We start from the raw sequence: 18,499 nt of genomic DNA, 5'->3' as shown, positions 1-18,499 counted from the left end.
GATCCGAACCCGCGGCGGGAGCGTCGCCGCGCTGCCAGCGCAGCACGCTACCGAGTGCGCCACGGGCTCGGCCCGATGACTATATATGTTTGACAAACTGTTCGTTTACAATGGGTGCATTTAACTATACATAAGTTATACTTCAATAAAGTTGATTTTTAAAATGTAGAAAAATGAATTTGATAATCAACTTATTTGTGGATGAAAGTACTAAGTATTTGCAATAGTTACATGATGTTTTCCAACTTCCACCTATTATTACTAAATATTAGGGACTGAGTTTCAACCTGAATCTCCTAATTCATATGATTTTTTTCTTAAGGCAATAAAGTTTGAATCTTGCTGACTGTATTAGTCACTTTCTGTTGCTTATAACAAAATACCTGAATCTGGGTAATTTAAAAAGAAATGAAATTTATTTCTTAAAGTGCAGAGGTTGGGAAGTCCAGGGGGCACATCTGGTGAGGGCCTTGTTGGTGATTCTCTATAGCAATGCAGGGTGTCACATAGCCAATGGGCTGAGCAAGAGAGAACTAACCTCCTCATTTTCTCTCCTTTTAAAGTCATTGTAACCATGCCCATTACCAACCATTAAACCATCAATGGATTAATCCATTCACTATGGTTCAGTCCTCACAATCTAATCACCTCTGAAATCCCCTCCTTTCAATTACCATAATAGGATTTCCCACCCTCTTAACACAGTTACAATCGGGATCAATTTTCCAATGAGTTTTGGGGAGACATTCCATCCATAGCACTAATTGATACTTTATATTAGTGGAACACACTTCTGAAGTTTAATTGTGAAAATATGACATTGTAGATTGTTTTTTCCTATTATTGACATGGTGTCAAATTTGGAACATATGACTTGGTTTATTTATTATTTATTTTTTAATTGACTCATACTTCTCATTTAACTTGAATTTCAACAGGTCTTATACAGTGGTTACAAATAGAGTCACATTAACAGGAATAATGTAAATTAAATTTGTTCTTGAAATTTTCCAGGTTATACATATTTTTTATTCCTCTGCCAAAAATGCTTACCATGTATTCTGAGGAGTCCCAAGTTTCACATGTGTTTAAAAGTAAATTCAAATAAAAGTCAAATCATCTATCACTTGGCCTCTGCTAACATTTTCCTCTTGTCCTGATTCTAAGCTTTCTGCTGGGTAATACTATGTCCACCTGACATCTCATGGATGCCCCTGCATTCATCAGTTTCTCCTATCTCCCATCAGGAATTTGCTGGGCCCAGGGTGTCCATCCTCTTTCATACTTGAGGCACTGGAGCCCTTTAGTTGTTACCATAGTAATTCATTGCCAAGCCAAACAAGAATGCCTCCTCCCTTAATTTTTCTTTTATGCTTTACTAAAGGGTTGCTGCTTATGGCCTAATGCCCTAGTCACTTTTTATTGAGTCATCTTCAGTTTTACTTACAAGCTCCTTTTCAACTCTTCTTTGCTCCATAAGACACAAATGTGAAACTGAACCCAGGTTAATCTGAGTGACTGGTCCCACACTTCACTCAATTTTCTTTCTTCTGTGACTAAACCTTTGTTATTGGGTCAAGTTCAACATGTCTCCCTCACTCTTTTAGGCTATGTTCTATTTATTTCATGGATGTTCTCAGTTCCTCTTGGTAACAAGATTTCTCCAGATCTATTTGACCTGTTTATAGACCCACAGAGACATTTCTGAAATCCTTTTTTAGGTGCATGTGAGGGTACCTACTATGTTTTCTGACTTTCAATTAGATATGATTCAGACTTTACCTAGAGTTAAAGGCCTGAGTGCAGATAATATTCTGTGCAAGAGACAACCGTATGGGATTAGTTGGGTCCAGCCCTGATGCGTCACTGTGTGCATATGTACTCAGTTTCTTCATCTGCGCAATGAGAGGGTTCTATTCCATTAACTCGTTCAGTAAGATCTCCTCCCCTGATGAGGCCTACGTTCTAACGTGAGAAATAGACAAAATAAAATTAAAAGAAAAAAGTATGTGTTAGATGCTCTTACATGCTAAGAAGAAAATAAATAAGGCAGTAAACAGGGTGTAGGCAATGAAGTAATGTATATAATTTAAAATAGGGGGCCAGAGGGACTTTTGCTGAAAAGGAGGCTTTTGAGTAAAGAGCTAATTGCCTTCCCAACCCTTGTTTAGAAGATACCAAAGGTGATGATTTCTCACATGGAAATACACTTGGTAATTCAATATTCAGTGGAAAATTTTTGGAAGTAAGTGGTGTTCCTTTACTGAGTATATGGTTTATAATTTTGAATAGCCTGTCTCTAAAGTCTACCTATGCAGGTCTACTAGTATCAACGATACAACAAGAGTTCTAACTCCATTGCTGAACCATCTATCCAGATGATTAATGTTAACACTTATTTTTGGTTTAATTGTTTGGATGATCATCACGTGTTTGTTTACACCAAGACACAATGGCACCTTAATTAATAGTCTAACATTGGCTGTTTGCATAGTTACTGAACAGGGTTTGTAAGATCACCCCTGAATGGAAAATCCCCACTTCCAGATACTTGTTTCTTTTATGAGTATCATTTTACTCATTTACTTTGCATTGCCTTAGAAAGATCGCAGATCTTGAAGTTAGAAAACTTTTGATCCAAATCTTGGCTGCCAGATTTAATTAATATCTGTGCACTGACAAAGGTCTAAATTTGAGTTACTTCAACTATAAAATTGAGACCACTCATTAATGTGTTGTTGAGTATTTGTTTTGGGCCAGGCTCTGTGTAAATCACTGCAAATAAAACGGTGTCTAAAAAGTCACTAACATGGAACTAATACTTGCCTGCCTCACAGATGAGTTATGTTATGCACTTTCTAAAACACTTTTTATATAACACTTTGTAACTTATACAGCATTGTCTCCTGTGATTTATGAGCTACTCAGTACAATAGATATTGAGTTTGTCTTTGTGGGGATAAGGCTTATATAGGAGCAATACTTTCATCCGGTAAACTAAGAATATGAACTTTCCTGTGCAAAAGATCTGCTTTGATTCCACTTCTGGTTCTATCCCCTATTTTCAACTTTCCTTGAGCTCTCTGTGCTTTTTCCCTCATCTGAGTTTATTCAGCATTTATGCTGATTCCTGAGCTCTGTGGGCTCCTCACTAGACTGTGTGAACCTGTGGAGGGCAGAGACCATACCTTCAGTTTTGTATCTTGAACACTTTGTTCAGTGCCAAGGACATAGAGCATAGAGGACATTGTACATATGAACATAGTTGTTAAGAGGGTGGGTGTAAGCCAGCATGGTCTCTCTGCTGACCAGCTATGTGCTCTTGGCCGTTTAGCTTCTCCAAGTCTCGGGTCCTGTTTCTGAAAGAACGGCATGTGTATCACAGGGTGGTTGTGAAGTTTAAATGCAATAATCTGGACCAGGCCCCTCTGTCAAAGCCGACAACATTGTAAGCACGCCCCAATGTTAGCACCTTTCCTTCTCCTCTTTCCTTCTCCAGCTTCTCTTTTTCCTCATTGTTATTATTAACATTATTTTTATTTTCGATAAATTTTCATATTTAGGAAATGGATGCTGTTTGAATTGAATTCAACATAGTACAATATACCATAGATGCTCGTCAAATTTAAGTTGATAAATGGTGTTTATTGAGCCTCTGTTAGGTCGATAGCACTAGAATATATGTTACATAAATACTGTCAAGTGAATGTAATTTTCTTCAGGTTATGGTTTGGTGAAGAATAGTTTAGTGTTTCCTGCCCAGGAGGAATTCATCCTGAGAGGCAGAGCTGCAGACATCTGAGCTGCGCTTTGCAGCTTCTTCCTAGCTGAAAGTAGCGACCTTTACTGTCAGCTGCTCTGGCTTATCTGTTCGTTATCTGTCACAGTGAGTCTCTTCATGTTTCCACCTTCACCACTTCATTTCATCGATTTACTGACACCTCAAGTGACTTGTTATTAGTGGTCAATATCACTGTGAAATTTTATCACTGATTCTTTTTATCAAATGTTACGTTTCTGGGATCTTGATGGTAAAATAGCTTGTCTTTAATGTCTATCCATAATTTCTTAGAGAAATATACCTGGCATATTGTCATGTGAAATGCAAAAGGATACCTGAAAAGGTGTTATTTTAACATTTTATAGAGTTAAAAAACAAAAGAAAATTTTTTATGAACAATATTCTTGAATCTGAAAATTCAATTATATTGATAAAAATTTAATTATATTAACAAAGGAGCACTGATTCAAAAAGATGTATGTATATATATAACACGCATGAATTTTTGAAGAGTCATTTCAGGATTAACAGTAACTATTTTCTAGGTATTAAGTTAGAGGAAATAATGCATTCCCTGCACGTTAGTCATTGCGGCATTTTGGTTTTCATGAAAATTTTATGCCCAGTAGCAAATCTGATGAAAGGCATGTAAGAATACAGTTCATTCTTTTTAGATCCTCACTATCATTGTGGTTTGTTTCCCTTATGACTAACTGCGGTGGATTTAGTCTCACAAGACTCTTTATGTAGAATTGCCTTGTAATTTTTATGCTTTCTATAAAAAGGTGCTTTTTGACATCTTTTCTATTTTCCTTTTCATGAATGTTCTTTTCTATGTCACATTTTATTGAGCGGAATATAGCAATTTGAGGTTGGCACGATACCAGTCTATACTGAGCATTCTTTTTTGCAAAACTCCTGTCACCATTTTTGTGATGGCTACGAAGATATAAGGTTTCACATTGTTTCCCCACCTTATTCTAACAGTTCATGCCATTAATCCTAGATGAACACAATTATGTATTCTCACTGAATCTATCTGCTATATCTTTCATTGCATATTGTGAAGAGATATTTGTCTAATAACCAAAAACAAGAATCTCAGCAAAACTTTTGAATACTTAAATCTCTTCTAATTTACTTTTATGTAAATTTATTTAATGCTTTGTATTTTGAAAAGCACATCTTACCTATATAGCTTCAACTAAATGTCTCATGTTAGGTATGAATCTTCTTATACATTTATATTTATAGTTTTGTGCTCACATTGTATTACTTTCCATTTGCCAACATTAAATTTCAGATATTTTTAAACTAACCTATTTACATTACTGAACAGAATTTATTTTCATGTGACTTTTTCATGCATTTTATTTTTTGTATGTATAAAGTAGGTTAATTTTCTAAGTTGTTAATAATATAAAAAATGTAAAAATCAGCTCTTATTTTGAAAAGTCTTCAATATTTTAATAGGGATCCCTTCTTCCACACATCTATGTGTGTGTGGGGGTGTTATCTGTTAATCTAATGCTCTTTTGATTGTACTCATAGAACTTAGAGACACTAAATTTGAAGAAAAAAGCAATATATAAAACATTTCATGTTTTTTGGGTTAAGTATATCTATTGCTGCATTAGATGATATGGTGGATGTGAGATTTTTCCACTGAATTTCCAGCCTTGAAATTCTTTGTGTTTGTAGTATTCATTTTCTAAAAGCCTTCTGGGGAAATGTAAATCTTTTTTCTTGAATTGGATCATATATTCCTCTTTGGACTTCTAAAGATGCATTTGTTAATCAGATAAGTTATCATTTCCTAGCCAGATAAGAGTGCATAAGAGTTAGAAGGGTGTGTAAAAGCTACTGTGTATGAGGTACTGTCTAAATCTTGGCTTCCATCAATGGGGGAATTGTACAAATAATGATGAATGGGAGTAGGAAAAGAGCACTAAAAAAATAATAATTATTAATGTTTTAAATTTTAATAGCCTTCATAATATAAAATATCTATAATAATAATAACATTATCATTGTTTTATTCCTTTGTCAACGGTGTCAAATTTCTGGTTCAGAAATAGTGCAAGAGGCTTCCCATTATTAAACAATGAGAGTCAGATAATTATTGCTCATTCGTGTATTTATTTACTGAGCAAACCTCTAATGCACACCAACTATACATCAGGTCTTTGAACAGGAAAATAAGAACTGGTTTTTGCTCTCAGCTGCTTATCTCTACTGGTGCATGTCACAGTCCAATGGGGTAAAAGAAATCACTTTAGGTGGTTCTAAAGGAAGGGATCATGCAGAGGGAAATCAGTGCCTTTAAATCCTTTAGAAGAGCTGGAGGAGCAAAAGTTAAGGGCACCGTTAGCTCTTGGGTTCACTACTGGCTTCCAAAGAATCAGAAATGTCTAACTGAAACCCAGATCAGGAACTACAGTAGATTGTACACAGTGGTTGTGTCTACCTGCAGCACTGGGGTGGGTGTTTTATTGAGGGAAAAATGGAGGCTGCTGCAAAATCTCTTTTTTTTTTTTTTGTCTTTGTGTGACCGGCCGCACCGCGCTCAGCCAGTGAGCGCACCGGCCATCCTTATATAGGATCTGAACCCGCGGCGGGAGCACTGCCGCGCTCCCAGCGCCGCACTCTCCCGAGTGCGCCACGGGGTCGGGCCCCGAATCTCTCTTTTTTTGAGGCCAAATGACTGCCTGCCATTGCCAGAGGTGATTCTGTTTCTCTTCTGTATTGTGCAAGTGCATCTCACTGGTGGAAGCCAAGCTGTATGTTGATGGACCCATGTTGGGACAGGAGCCATGTAGTTCCCAGGCTTCTAGAACCTGTGTTATAGGAGAGAGAAGGATTTCAAGTAGCAACACACAAGCATCCATCTCAGGCTTAAAGTAACAAGCAAATTTCTAAGTAAACTTGTCTTTATATTTCCTCACAGTTACTAACAGAGAAAGCTCCTTGTAGTCTGGCAGTGCTCAGGACTGTTACTGGTATGCCCTGTTCCACTGCACATTTTCAATATGAAGAAAGGTAGACATTACCTAAAGCAATCTCCGCTAAGGATTTTAGACATTGACCCAGTGCTGTGGCATTATTTAGTGTACTTCAGGGAGCTGTCTTTCCAAATAACACAGTAGTCCTTCAGATAACATAGCCGTTGATACCTGGGAACCAAATAAAACATCTGACCCCTAACCACAACCACAGGACATGCCTTCTGGTCTGCAGCTGAATTCTCTTACTCTATAATCTCAAGTGCCCAGTGTCCTCCAAGAGACTGGTGTGGCAAAAAAAAAAAAAAAAAAAAAAAAAGCCTCGTGTCTTTCTTCATTGGCCAATGCACAAAATAGTATAGCATCTCAGACTCCAGCCTTTGTCCTCCTCTGAAAGGTCACCACTATCTGTGCATCCTGCTGCTGACCCACCTCCTCATGGACTTTCTCCTTCTCAAATAATTTTACTGTACTGTCTGAAACTTCTACTTCTTGATGGTAAACATACAAATGAAAAAAAAAAAAACCCAACTCTGTTGCATCCTCCAGCTCTTCCCCTCTGTCATACCTGAATCCCAGATTTCCCCTGAGGAATTTCACTTTTTACTCACTTGTGGTCCTCTGCAGTGGCTGTTGTTGACTCTCTCATATCTGACATACTACACACTCAAGAGGAGGTGAATTTATCTTCTGTGATTCCCAATGTCAAGCCTAATAAATAACAACCACATGAAAAAAAAAAAAAAAAAAAAAACCACTTGTGTGGGGCACCAGCCATGCAGCCATTCCACTTCCCTGTTTACTTATACGCTCACTTACTGAATGACACGGGTTGAATGTTCCCTGCAAAGCTCATGTAGAAGGTTGATCCCCAATGTGGCAATGTGGAAAGGTGGGGCCTTTAAGAGGTGATTGGATCATGAAGACTATGCTCTTATAAATGGATTACTTCAATCATGGAGTAATGGGTTAATGGTTCAATGGGTTGTCATGAGTGTGGACTGGTGGCTTTATAAGGAGAGCAAGTGAGCATGATAGCAAGCACTCTGGCCATTCTCACCATGTGATTACCTGCCTCACCTCAGGACTCTGTGGAGAGTTCCTGCCAGAAAGAAGACCCTCACCAGATGCGCCCCCTGGACCTTGGACTTCCTGGTCTCCAAAACTGTAAGAAATAAATTCCGTTTCTTTATAAATTACGAACTTTCAGGTATTCTGTTATCAGAGACAGAAAATGGACTAATACAGTGAACTCTTGGACATGTTCCTAATTCACTGAAAACTCTAAATGAAGGCTTACTCTTTTCTACACCTCAGCTTATCCATCGTGGTGGCTGGTATCTGTGTCCAATGAGATGACTTATTCAACAAGATACCTCTCAGATCCTTGACTCTTTCATTGTCTAAAACCTTATCTTCCAGTTCATCTCTGCTCTGCATCTTAGGGCACATTTGAAATTCAAGGAATCTATTCTGTGACAAGAGCTTGCTTTCTTAACTGCCTTGGTTGTGACTGCCAAGCCCAGGGCAGCACCAGCCCATCAGTCCTTCTGCAGGCTCCCAGTTTCCTCTCTCACTCTGTGCTGCGTTGGCTCCATGGCCCATTACTTTGGTCGCTTTGTTGGTGATGCTCTGCAGGCCATTATTTTCATCAGTTTTTTTATACCACTGACTCCCAGATTTTATTATCCAAAGGCTGCCCTTGCCAGACTAGAGTTAACCATAGATGAACCTAATATGAGTTTATGCTCGTCCTGCTGTCAAAAATATTTCTCTCCTGTGCTTCTCTCTGCCCCATCTTATTTCACTTCTATTCTTCTCTTACGTGTTAGCCAAAATATTGCTTCCTAGTAAATAAACCTTCCCTGTCACTGCGATCTAGGTTAGGTGACATGATTATTGACTTTCACAGTAGCTTTGAGTTACTGCCTTAGAGTATTTATCCCAATTGTTTGTGTGATTTTTTGTTGCTTAGTTTTATTAATCGTACTAGAACGTACCTTCTTTATCAGTAGGCCTGGGTCTTTCTTGTTTGCACCGTTATTCAGAGCAGAGGGAGCATTCAGTAAATGTAGTTTCAGTGGATGTCTAGATGCTAGATCTGCTCATGGGAATGGTCAGTATGGCTGGTGATGCCAGGCGTGTGCTAGAGCAGGCTTCAGGGGCTCTTCAGGTCTCGAGACCATGCTTTTCTAGATGAAAATGAAAGAAAAATTAATTTATCTATATAATATGGGTAAAGCAGAAGTGTGAGCTAACAAAATACACATTTCAGTAACATGGATTTGAGAAGTATTGTAACACTGATTCTAAATTGATATTAGTAAAACATCAATTTCCCAGTTTGTTTAAACCTTGTGTTGGAGAGGGAAGAATGCCAGCAGTCTAGGCCAGACTGAAGAGAAAGGGAAAATCAGAGGACGGAAGTGTAAAAATCCAAATCGAGGCGTAGAAATTGACCTTCATTGATGGAAAATGAATATACTCGTGCTGTCCCTTCTTGACTAACAGTTCGCCCATATATCCAGGAGTGTGTCGAGATATATTCTGACTAATGTCTAATACATGATTGTGTGTCCTGCATGATGTGCCTACTTTCTGTGAGAAATAAAGGGCAGGACTGCCAAGAAACACTTGACCAAGTCTCTGGAAAAACTTATGTTTAATTTTTCACTGCTGCCAAAAGGCTACTTTATTATCCCAAACATTTCTAACTCCAGAATTCAGGCACCCTTGAGTGACAGAAATTTTAAATTGTAGGTTCTTGGTTTGAATTTGTCATTTGTGACATAGGCTTGATGGTGATTATCTCATGATAAATAAATAATAATATAAGAACCTGTATTTAAACATCTGTCTATGGAGAACTTATCTTCACTTGTTAAAAAAATTATTTATCTTCTCTTAATACTCTGATATGCCTCAGAAATGACCTAAACTGCTGTGACTAAACTTAAGTGAAATAAAAATGGTGATGGACGCGATTAACACAGCAAGTGAATCATCTCACTCCAGCTTGCGGTGGGTAATTGCACACAAAATGCACAAACTTACCAAGTGAACTGGCATTAACTTGATTCCTGGTAACTATCCCTGGGAATACCATCATAGTCCTAAATTAGCTGAAATTATGAGTACCTCTGCTTGGTCACTTTTTGAACATTACCTCAAGAAATTTTTGACAAGTATTTGCTTTCTTCACTGCCCCTACTATGATGCTCATAAACATGTGGAAAGAGGAGGTTTAAATTGTTTGGTTAAGGCTATGAATAAACACATTAGAAGTCTATATACTTGTCAATCTCTTTTCAGAAGTAGAGTGACTGTAAGAAAACTATCTTGTGCATTTTCTATACATTCCTTATTTCAGAATTTGGAATAAAATTAAAGACTCACCAGTTCATTTTGAGATTGACACGGTTGTTCTGAGACTTAACATTGTTTGCCATTTGTTGAACCAACACTTACTTGTACAGTGCTCGATGCACACTAGGTAGTGTTGTAAGTACTTTATAAATATTAACTATTGATCTTTAAATATCCCTATAGGATGAGGATAATGTCCATTTTCACTATAGGAAAGAGTAAATTGAAGCACAGAGATGGCATATAACTTGTATAAGTTTATACAACTGCCAAGTGTATAAATTGTAGATATTGTGTATAAATTGACTAAGATGGGGACCCATGCGACCTGGCTCCTAGGTCTGCACTCTAGGCTCCCAGCTTTGCTGCCTTTCATTGTAAGAGCAGTGTTTCTCTGGCAAATGTTTCCTATAACTTTCAGGTATTATTGATAACTTTTTAGTATATGGAAATTACTACCAATACTACTATTATGATTGTTATTACTAATACTACTCTTTTACGTTAGATTACCAAATTTCTGAAAGCATTTCCATTTAATCCCATATCTAATCATAAGATATTTGAAGTAATTTAGATCAGCAAAATCTGAAACCAAGAAAAACCAAGGAAAAAGTAAAGCAAAGGAAACAAAAAACTTTAAGAGAATCAGAAAATGCTTTAAGCCAACATTGAATTCACAGCAAATAGGCACATAGACTTGTATTTTATTTTGGCACAGTATTATATACTGTTAATTGAAATAAAAACACATTACCAAAACACAGAATGTAATGTTTTATTGCAAAAATGACATAGTAATATCAAAAATAATTTTCACATTCTAGGTAAGTGTGCTAGAAAAGCTTATAGTGACACCAGTGTTATCTCTTTGAAAAGTTGTTTAACCTTAAATGAGGTAGAGATTTTACTAGGATGTGTTATTGGTACTGTTATAGAAAAAAAAGGAGTGAGGCTAGGCTCTCCTGAGTTCAACAGAAGACACAAGTAAAGGATTTCATTGCTATAATTTATGCTTAATTAAGCTAGAACAACAAAGAGTTAAACCTCTGATTTCAGGTTTCTGTTTATTGCAAAACTGAGTAAAAACGAATATGAGTGGCAGTGACAATGCTGTAGTCTGTTACTAATTCACACAATACACTTGGGCATGTAGTAGTTTCAATGAATTATTTGCTTCCATGGAGGAAGAAATGAGATTAATCTAAATGGGAATTCACAGCCTCATTTCTTCATAAAAATACCAACAACGCAGACAGCAGCAGGATGAAGACTAGGTAACCAGCGACCCCTGTTGAGCTCTTTCTGTTTTGAATCTGTGTATTCGTGGACATCATTCTGATCTGTGGGAGTCTGCATTTTTGTATAACACAAATGAAAAATTTGTAAGAATCCCTAAAATAAAATATAGACACTTAAAACTACTAATAACTATTTATATAATATATGTACTTTTGTAAATATGAATTTGCACTGGTTCTCTGTATGTGGTAAACTTATATGTGTTACAGCATCTTTCTAAACCCCAATTTTTGACATCTAGGTATATAATTGCCTTTTAATTAGAAGCTCTGAAGGTGTTAAAGCAATATTCATTGAAATACCTTGATACTGGAGTGAAATATTTAGTTTAATTCTTTCCCGTTCCTATACCATAAACATGAATTATAATGATAATGCAGTTGATTGCTTTTTATATTTTGAGGACCTTCAAAAGTATTTTAGTGACGATACAGGTACCTCATATATGTAAATTTGCTTGTCTTCATCAGTAAAATATCTTAAATTCCGTGTTCATTTCTAATTCATTGGTTAAGTGCTTAACCATTTACTCTGGTAAATCATTATTGATCAGTGTATTAGTTTCCTATTGCTGCTGTAACAAATTATTACAAACTAAGTTGCCTAAAACAACTAAAATTTACTTTAGAATTCCTACACATTCTGTACATTATACAAACAGATGAAATGCCATTTCTGATAAAATCTCTCCAACACTCTTGCAGAGACCAGTAACTTTTCATTCTCATGTTCATCATTACACATTTCACATTATTTACTTTCTCTGTTCTTGACTATAAACTCCTTAAGAACAGAGACCTTGTATCTTCTTTTTTGTTGTGTTCTCATTTTTAGAACAATTTGGCATATATATCAGGAACTCAAAAACAGCTTGATAAATTAGTGAATTTATTGTGTGGCCAAATCTATTGCATACAGCTGTTGTTTTATATGGTATTTAAAAAAAAAACCAAATAGTCCATTTAGTAACTATGGGATGACACAGTTAAGTTCCCTTAAACATTTAAAAAATCTTTTATTTCCTTTGTTTAAAATGCACTTAGTGGGTACTTATTCTGTGCTAAACATAGTGTCATGGTTTATGCGAAGATACTGAAATTGGTGCCTGCCATCACTTCTAAAGGGGGATATAAGCCATATACAGAAATATCCACAACGCAAAGATGAATGTGAAAAATGTTACAGGGAGTCCTTAGAAGAGAGAGAATTATTTCAGCAATCTGTATTTCTCCTTTATTCATTCTGTTGTGGATTGAATTATGTCCCCCCAAAACTCACTGAAGCTTCAATTGTGTCCTCCAAGTTTTATGTATTAGAAACTTATCCCCAACTGTGACTGTTAAGAGGGTGGGAAATCCTATTATGGTAATTGAAAGGTGAGACCTTGAAGAGGTGATTAGATGGCAGGACCATGCCATAGTGAATGGATTAAAACTGGTGGTCAGGGGAGTGGTTTGGAGGGCTTTAAAAGAGGAGAGTGGAGAGTCTGTCTGTCTCTCTGCTCTCTCTCTGCTGCCACCATCTTGCAATGTGAGGAGTCACTGTTGCCACCACCAGATATGTTCCTTGGACTTTGGACTTCCCAGCCTCAGAAACTGTAAGCAATAAATTTCATTTTCTTTACAAAATACCCAGTTCCATGTATTTTGTTATAAGAAACAGAAACAGAAAACATATTCAATGATATTTTTGGAATAGCTATTTTGTGCCAGACACTACAGTTACAATGATGAACAAGATATTATCTCTACCTTCAAAAAACTTACAGTCTAGATAAGGTTGGAGTGATGTTGGAAATGCAGGTAGGTGGATAAACAATTCTGGTGCAATGCACTAAATGCTGTGATAAGGACAGAGCATTAAAAACACACCTATCCTCTGCTGTCTCAGAGTTTATAATAATAATGTCTTATTTATATGCATAGTGTTTTTAGAAAAATCATCTTAATTCGAACCTCATAAGAACTCTTTAAGATAGTTAGGACTTAAGAAATTTTTTTTCATTTGCTAGTTCAGAAACTGGTGCTCAGGTAGGATGAGTGAGTTTGCTGAAAGACAATGAGTGACAGAGTCAGATCTGGCCCCTAGGGATCTGTCTTCTACCCAGTATCATTTCCTATCTACAATGACCTTTCTCTCTGAGTAGCTAGTTGACACTAAAATACACACAAAACAAAGGCAATAGGAAAATACACAACAATGTGTGAATCAATGTGTAAATCAAGAACTAACTCAGAGTTAAGAAAAGAGAATAATTAATGTGACCCAGAGTAGCTGGGGAAAGCAAAATAAAAATAAAAATTTTGATTAAAAGTAAATTTTATGAACTTACCTACTGACCATTTTTTATTCTGAAATATTACTAAACATATACTATGTATTAAATTGGATAGATATGACTTTTGCTAAAATGAATTACATTATTAACACTTTATTTTTGTTAAAATTGTATTTACTGCCCTTTTGTTATACCATAAAGACATTCATAATGTAAATGAAGTAACAAAAATGTTAAAAATAAAAAATAAAATAAAAAACACCTATCCAAAGCAAGGCATTGGGATATCAAATGTATAACACTGAAACTACTCTATCACTTTAGATCACCTACTATGTTGAAAACATTTTTCCTTCCATCCATAAATATGTGGAGGTTATTACTTATGTACATTATTTTAATTCATTTAAGATAAAACACTCCAAAAATATAATTTACCTACTGAATAGTTGTTGCATGATTGCATACAATAGAATTTCATAATTGTCTCACTTTGTAGGAAGAAATATGTTTGTAATTGAGCTTGACATATTTAGAAAATTAAGGAACACTGGGTTGTAGAGAGAATGTTATAATAAATTTCAAAGCTATGGAAACAATCATAATAATTTATCAACCCAGATGCTGGATGCATTTGCAATACATTTATATTGTATCTGTTCAATGGAAGTAAAAGGTTGTGTATGTATATGTATATGTATATATATAAACATACATATGCATACACAATCAATTTCAATAGCTTAGATCAAGCAATACATCTGCGTATAGGTTAATAAAATAATTAAAAAATTAGAAAAGCAGGGCATGGAAAGGGAGGAGCAGATATATTAACCAGGAATATTGGTGTAGTTCTTAAAATTGAGTGCCGATTTGGCTCTGAACCTGTTGGAAACAAGAGCAACGACATATTTATCAAAATGCAAAAAGCATGTCAATTGGTTCCAGTAATTTCATGGAAGCTACTGCATTGGTTTAAATTATGTCAGCTGAAATTCTAAACTGTAAACACACATAATTAGAAAGTTAAATATCAAATACTAAACATATATCGATAGAAATTCAGAGATAAGTGATTTTCTGGTAGTAGAAGAAGCAAGGATTTTTGAAAGCAATATGTATTTAAAATCTGTACTTCCTGTATGACAAATTATTACCAATTCATTTCAAACTACTCCAAAAACTTGAAGCAGAGGCTATTCTCCCAAACTCATTCTATGAGTATCACCCTGATACTGAAATCAGACAGACACAACAATGAAAACTACAGGCCAGTATCCTTTAAGAACATAGATGCAACCATTTTCAACAAAATATTAGCAAACAGAACTCCCCAGCATATCAAAAACATTATACACTATGATGCAGTGGAATTCATTCATCCCAGGGGTGCAGGGATGGTCCAATAAATGTGAAACACCACATCAGCAAAAAGATGGAAAAAAACCCCATATGATCATCTGATTAGACACAGAAAAAAGCATTTGATAAATTCAATATCCCTTTACAGTAGAGACTCCAGCAAACTAAGTGCAGAAGGAAAATATCTCAACACAATAAAAGCCGTATATGACAAACCCACAGGTAACATCATACTGAATGGGCAAAAATTGAAAAGAATGTATGCACTTGGGAGGTAAAGTGGTGGAGGCAACCTAGTGAAGGGAGCTGGAGTCCAAGTGGGAGTGAGGAAGACATCTGCAAAGGCACATGGACCACAAGAAACTGGTTACATGCAAGGGATGGAGCAAATGTGTAAACACAGATACCAAGGATGAAAGGGAACCAGGTTACTTTCAGAAAAGGGAGTCACAAATATTAAAAGGAAGAATCAAGAAGGAACCATGTGGAATTGGATTGGAACTGGAAGTTGGCTGTAAGAACTCATGGTTTTAAATATATTTTGATAAAGAAATATAGATTAATGGAAGCATATATGTATGTGCATTTATTTATACATACATATTTCCTTTTTCTGTTCACTGAGAATGCCTATGAGCAATGACAACCCCAATAGGTACACACAAGCAGCGACCACAACATGTGCCCAGATCTTGGTTTCTAAGTATCATTCTCCCCTGTATACATTCATTTCTCTTGCTTTTAATAGAATGCCTGAAACTGGGTAATTTATAAAGAAATGAAATTTATTTCTCACAGTTTGGAGGTTGGGAAGTCCAAGGTCCAGAACACACACATTTGGTGAGGGCCACCTTCTTGGTGGTGACTCTGCACAGTGATGCAGGATATTACAGAAATGGCCCAAGAATAATGGGGACAGATCAAAAAGACATGTAGTCAGCTTGAAATGGCTACCACTAGCCAAATCTGGGGAATTTGAGCACCAAAATAGTCTTTCCCTTCTCCAATATTTGTTTGTTCATTTTGTTTCATTTTATTTATTTATCCATGTAAAAGGAATGAAAGAATAAGAAAATCATCATTTGGCAACCATCGTAATAATAACTGATCCAAGCAAAGATAATCAATGAATTGCTAAATCTAGTGGGGGACGTTTTAAAGAATAACCAGATATTCACAATCTCAAAGGATCTCCACACAAGATGTCTATGAAATAATAATAAATGGTAACATTACCATGGACAAACCTAGCAGATACTCCTTAATCAAATAATCAGAGTCAACACTGGCCAGTAAGGAAAGATCTATGAATCAGTGCTTGAAATTAATATTACAAAAGTTTGATGGCACAGTGCTACCATAAAAAAATAATGTCTGTCTAAATCTTTAGGTCCATATTCAGTGATACTAATTGAAAAACAGAAATAATCAATCAATTAATTCCACTAAAGTATTAATGACAACTTGGTTGTGTGTGCTGTTTAAACAGCTGGCATTTAGGAAGTTTGAGTCTATAAAACCAAATTATACTGGTTTTCATTAGCAAAATCTGCTTATAAGTTGTTTGGAGATGCCAAGAAACATAGTTACAAATACTTTAATAAATTTTCATGACATATATATGATACAAAATGTTTTCCTTTGTTAAAGATTTTCACGTCACATATTTAATGGGAAACAATTAAGATGTTATATAAACAGTCCCGTAAATACAATTTTATTTTTTAGATCGTATATTTTTTCTTTAAAAACTGTACATATTCTTGTGATACTTTTAAAACTAGATCTTGATTTAGATTTGACTCATTAGTAGATTCTAGAGGACAAAGTCTAAAGGACCCAGATTCAAATTTAGCAGCACCTACAAAGAAAAAAAATGTTTACCTAAAAGATTTCATAGTTAACAAAGTATGTCAGTAAAACAAGTTGATAACTTTATCAGTTAGTAAGAAAGAAAAGTATGTATGTACAAATATAATACAAAATTACTATCAAATATAATGTGCCCATAGATGCCCATTTAATTATCATTGGCGTTAAGGATCAGAACTTCTGGTTTTCTCAATTTTTATTCATTTATTCAACTGCCATGTGCTAAGGTACTATGATATGACAAGCACCGGAACTACAAGATGAAGATAGTACAGTCCACCCCTCAACAATCATGTACTTAAACCTTAAAAAGCAAATGAACAGGCAGTGTCATAGATACAATGACATATCTATGCTTGTCACAGATACCATTATAAGTATAAAACAGGACACTATTGGAGCACACAGAAGGGACATCTATCACAGTTTTGTGTCAATATCGTGGGCTTTTTGGTGGAGGTGATGTAAGTTGAACATACCTATTTTCCTTTTCATGTTCTACGCTTTGAATACAACATCCCATTCTTTCCTGCACTGTGGGGTTTCTGTTGAAAAATTTGCTGAAAGGCATATTTGGTCCCGGTTGAGAGAGAAAGAGAGAGAGAGTCTGCGATTGTGTGTTTCTCTCTCCCTGCTTTCAGTATTCTTTCTGGGCGACTTTTGTGGTTTTGACTCTCTGAGTAGTGTAAATGACACTGATGTGAGTGAGCATTCACGCACAGACTTTTGTGGGGACATAAGTTTTCGGTTCTCATGGGTATGTATCCAGTAGTAGAATTGCTGGACCACATAGTCACTTTACATATCACAGCTTGAAAAACTGCCAAATGGGTTTCCTAAGAGTCCGTACCATTTCCCAATCCCACCAGCAATGTGTGAGGGCTCCGATGTCTCCAAATCCTGGTCAATACTTTGTATTGACTGTACTTTTTATTACAGCTCTTGTGATGTGTGTGAAGTATCATGTCACTGGGGTCTGCATAAACATTTCCTCAAAGGTGATGATGACGATCTTTTGAAGTGCTTATTGGCCTTTTGTATATCTCACCTAGAGAAATGTTTATTTGAATATTTGAATGACATGAGCAGTGTTTTTGTTTTGTTTTGTTTAGTGGTGGCTGGCCTGTGCAGGGATCCTGACCCTTGACCTCAGTGTTGGGGCACCACGCTGTAACCAACTGAGGTCACTGGCCAACTCTTCTTCTGACCAGTGCTAACATTGGGCTAACTGTCCTTCCAATGGTTCTGTTGGAAGAGCTCTTTCTGTAATTTTACTCTTTAGATATTACTTGAAAATATTTTTTCTTATACTGCATGTTGTCTTTGCATTTTCTTGGTGGTGTCCTTTAAAGTACCGCACTTTTTACTTTGGATGACATCCAGTTTATTACTTTCCGCATGGTTTCTTGTGTTTTTGGCGTCTTATCTAAGTGACTCTCTCATAAAATCCAGCGTCACAAGGACTTATTCCTGTGTTTTAAGAGGGCTGTAGTTTTGTTACATTGAGCTCTATGATCTGTTTGAATTGTTGTGTAT

At 36.1% G+C, this 18,499-nt stretch overlaps 1 protein-coding gene across 1 annotated transcript in view; it reads right to left on the bottom strand.

Annotated features, from left to right (window-relative positions):
• Positions 1-11,373: 11,373 nt before the first annotated feature.
• The window catches only part of LOC134381085 (ankyrin repeat domain-containing protein 20B-like), a 102,833-nt gene continuing 95,707 nt past the window's right edge, over positions 11,374-18,499 (bottom strand). Inside the window, 1 exon segment of the mRNA XM_063101149.1 lies at positions 11,374-11,502. Within this exon segment, the coding sequence (XP_062957219.1) occupies positions 11,374-11,502 (129 nt within the window).

Source organism: Cynocephalus volans, chromosome 6 (assembly GCF_027409185.1).
Source record: "Cynocephalus volans isolate mCynVol1 chromosome 6, mCynVol1.pri, whole genome shotgun sequence".
In the NCBI taxonomy this organism is placed as follows: Eukaryota; Metazoa; Chordata; class Mammalia; order Dermoptera; family Cynocephalidae; genus Cynocephalus; species Cynocephalus volans.
Note: the sequence above shows the minus strand (reverse complement) of the source record. Positions and strands in the feature narration are given on the sequence as shown.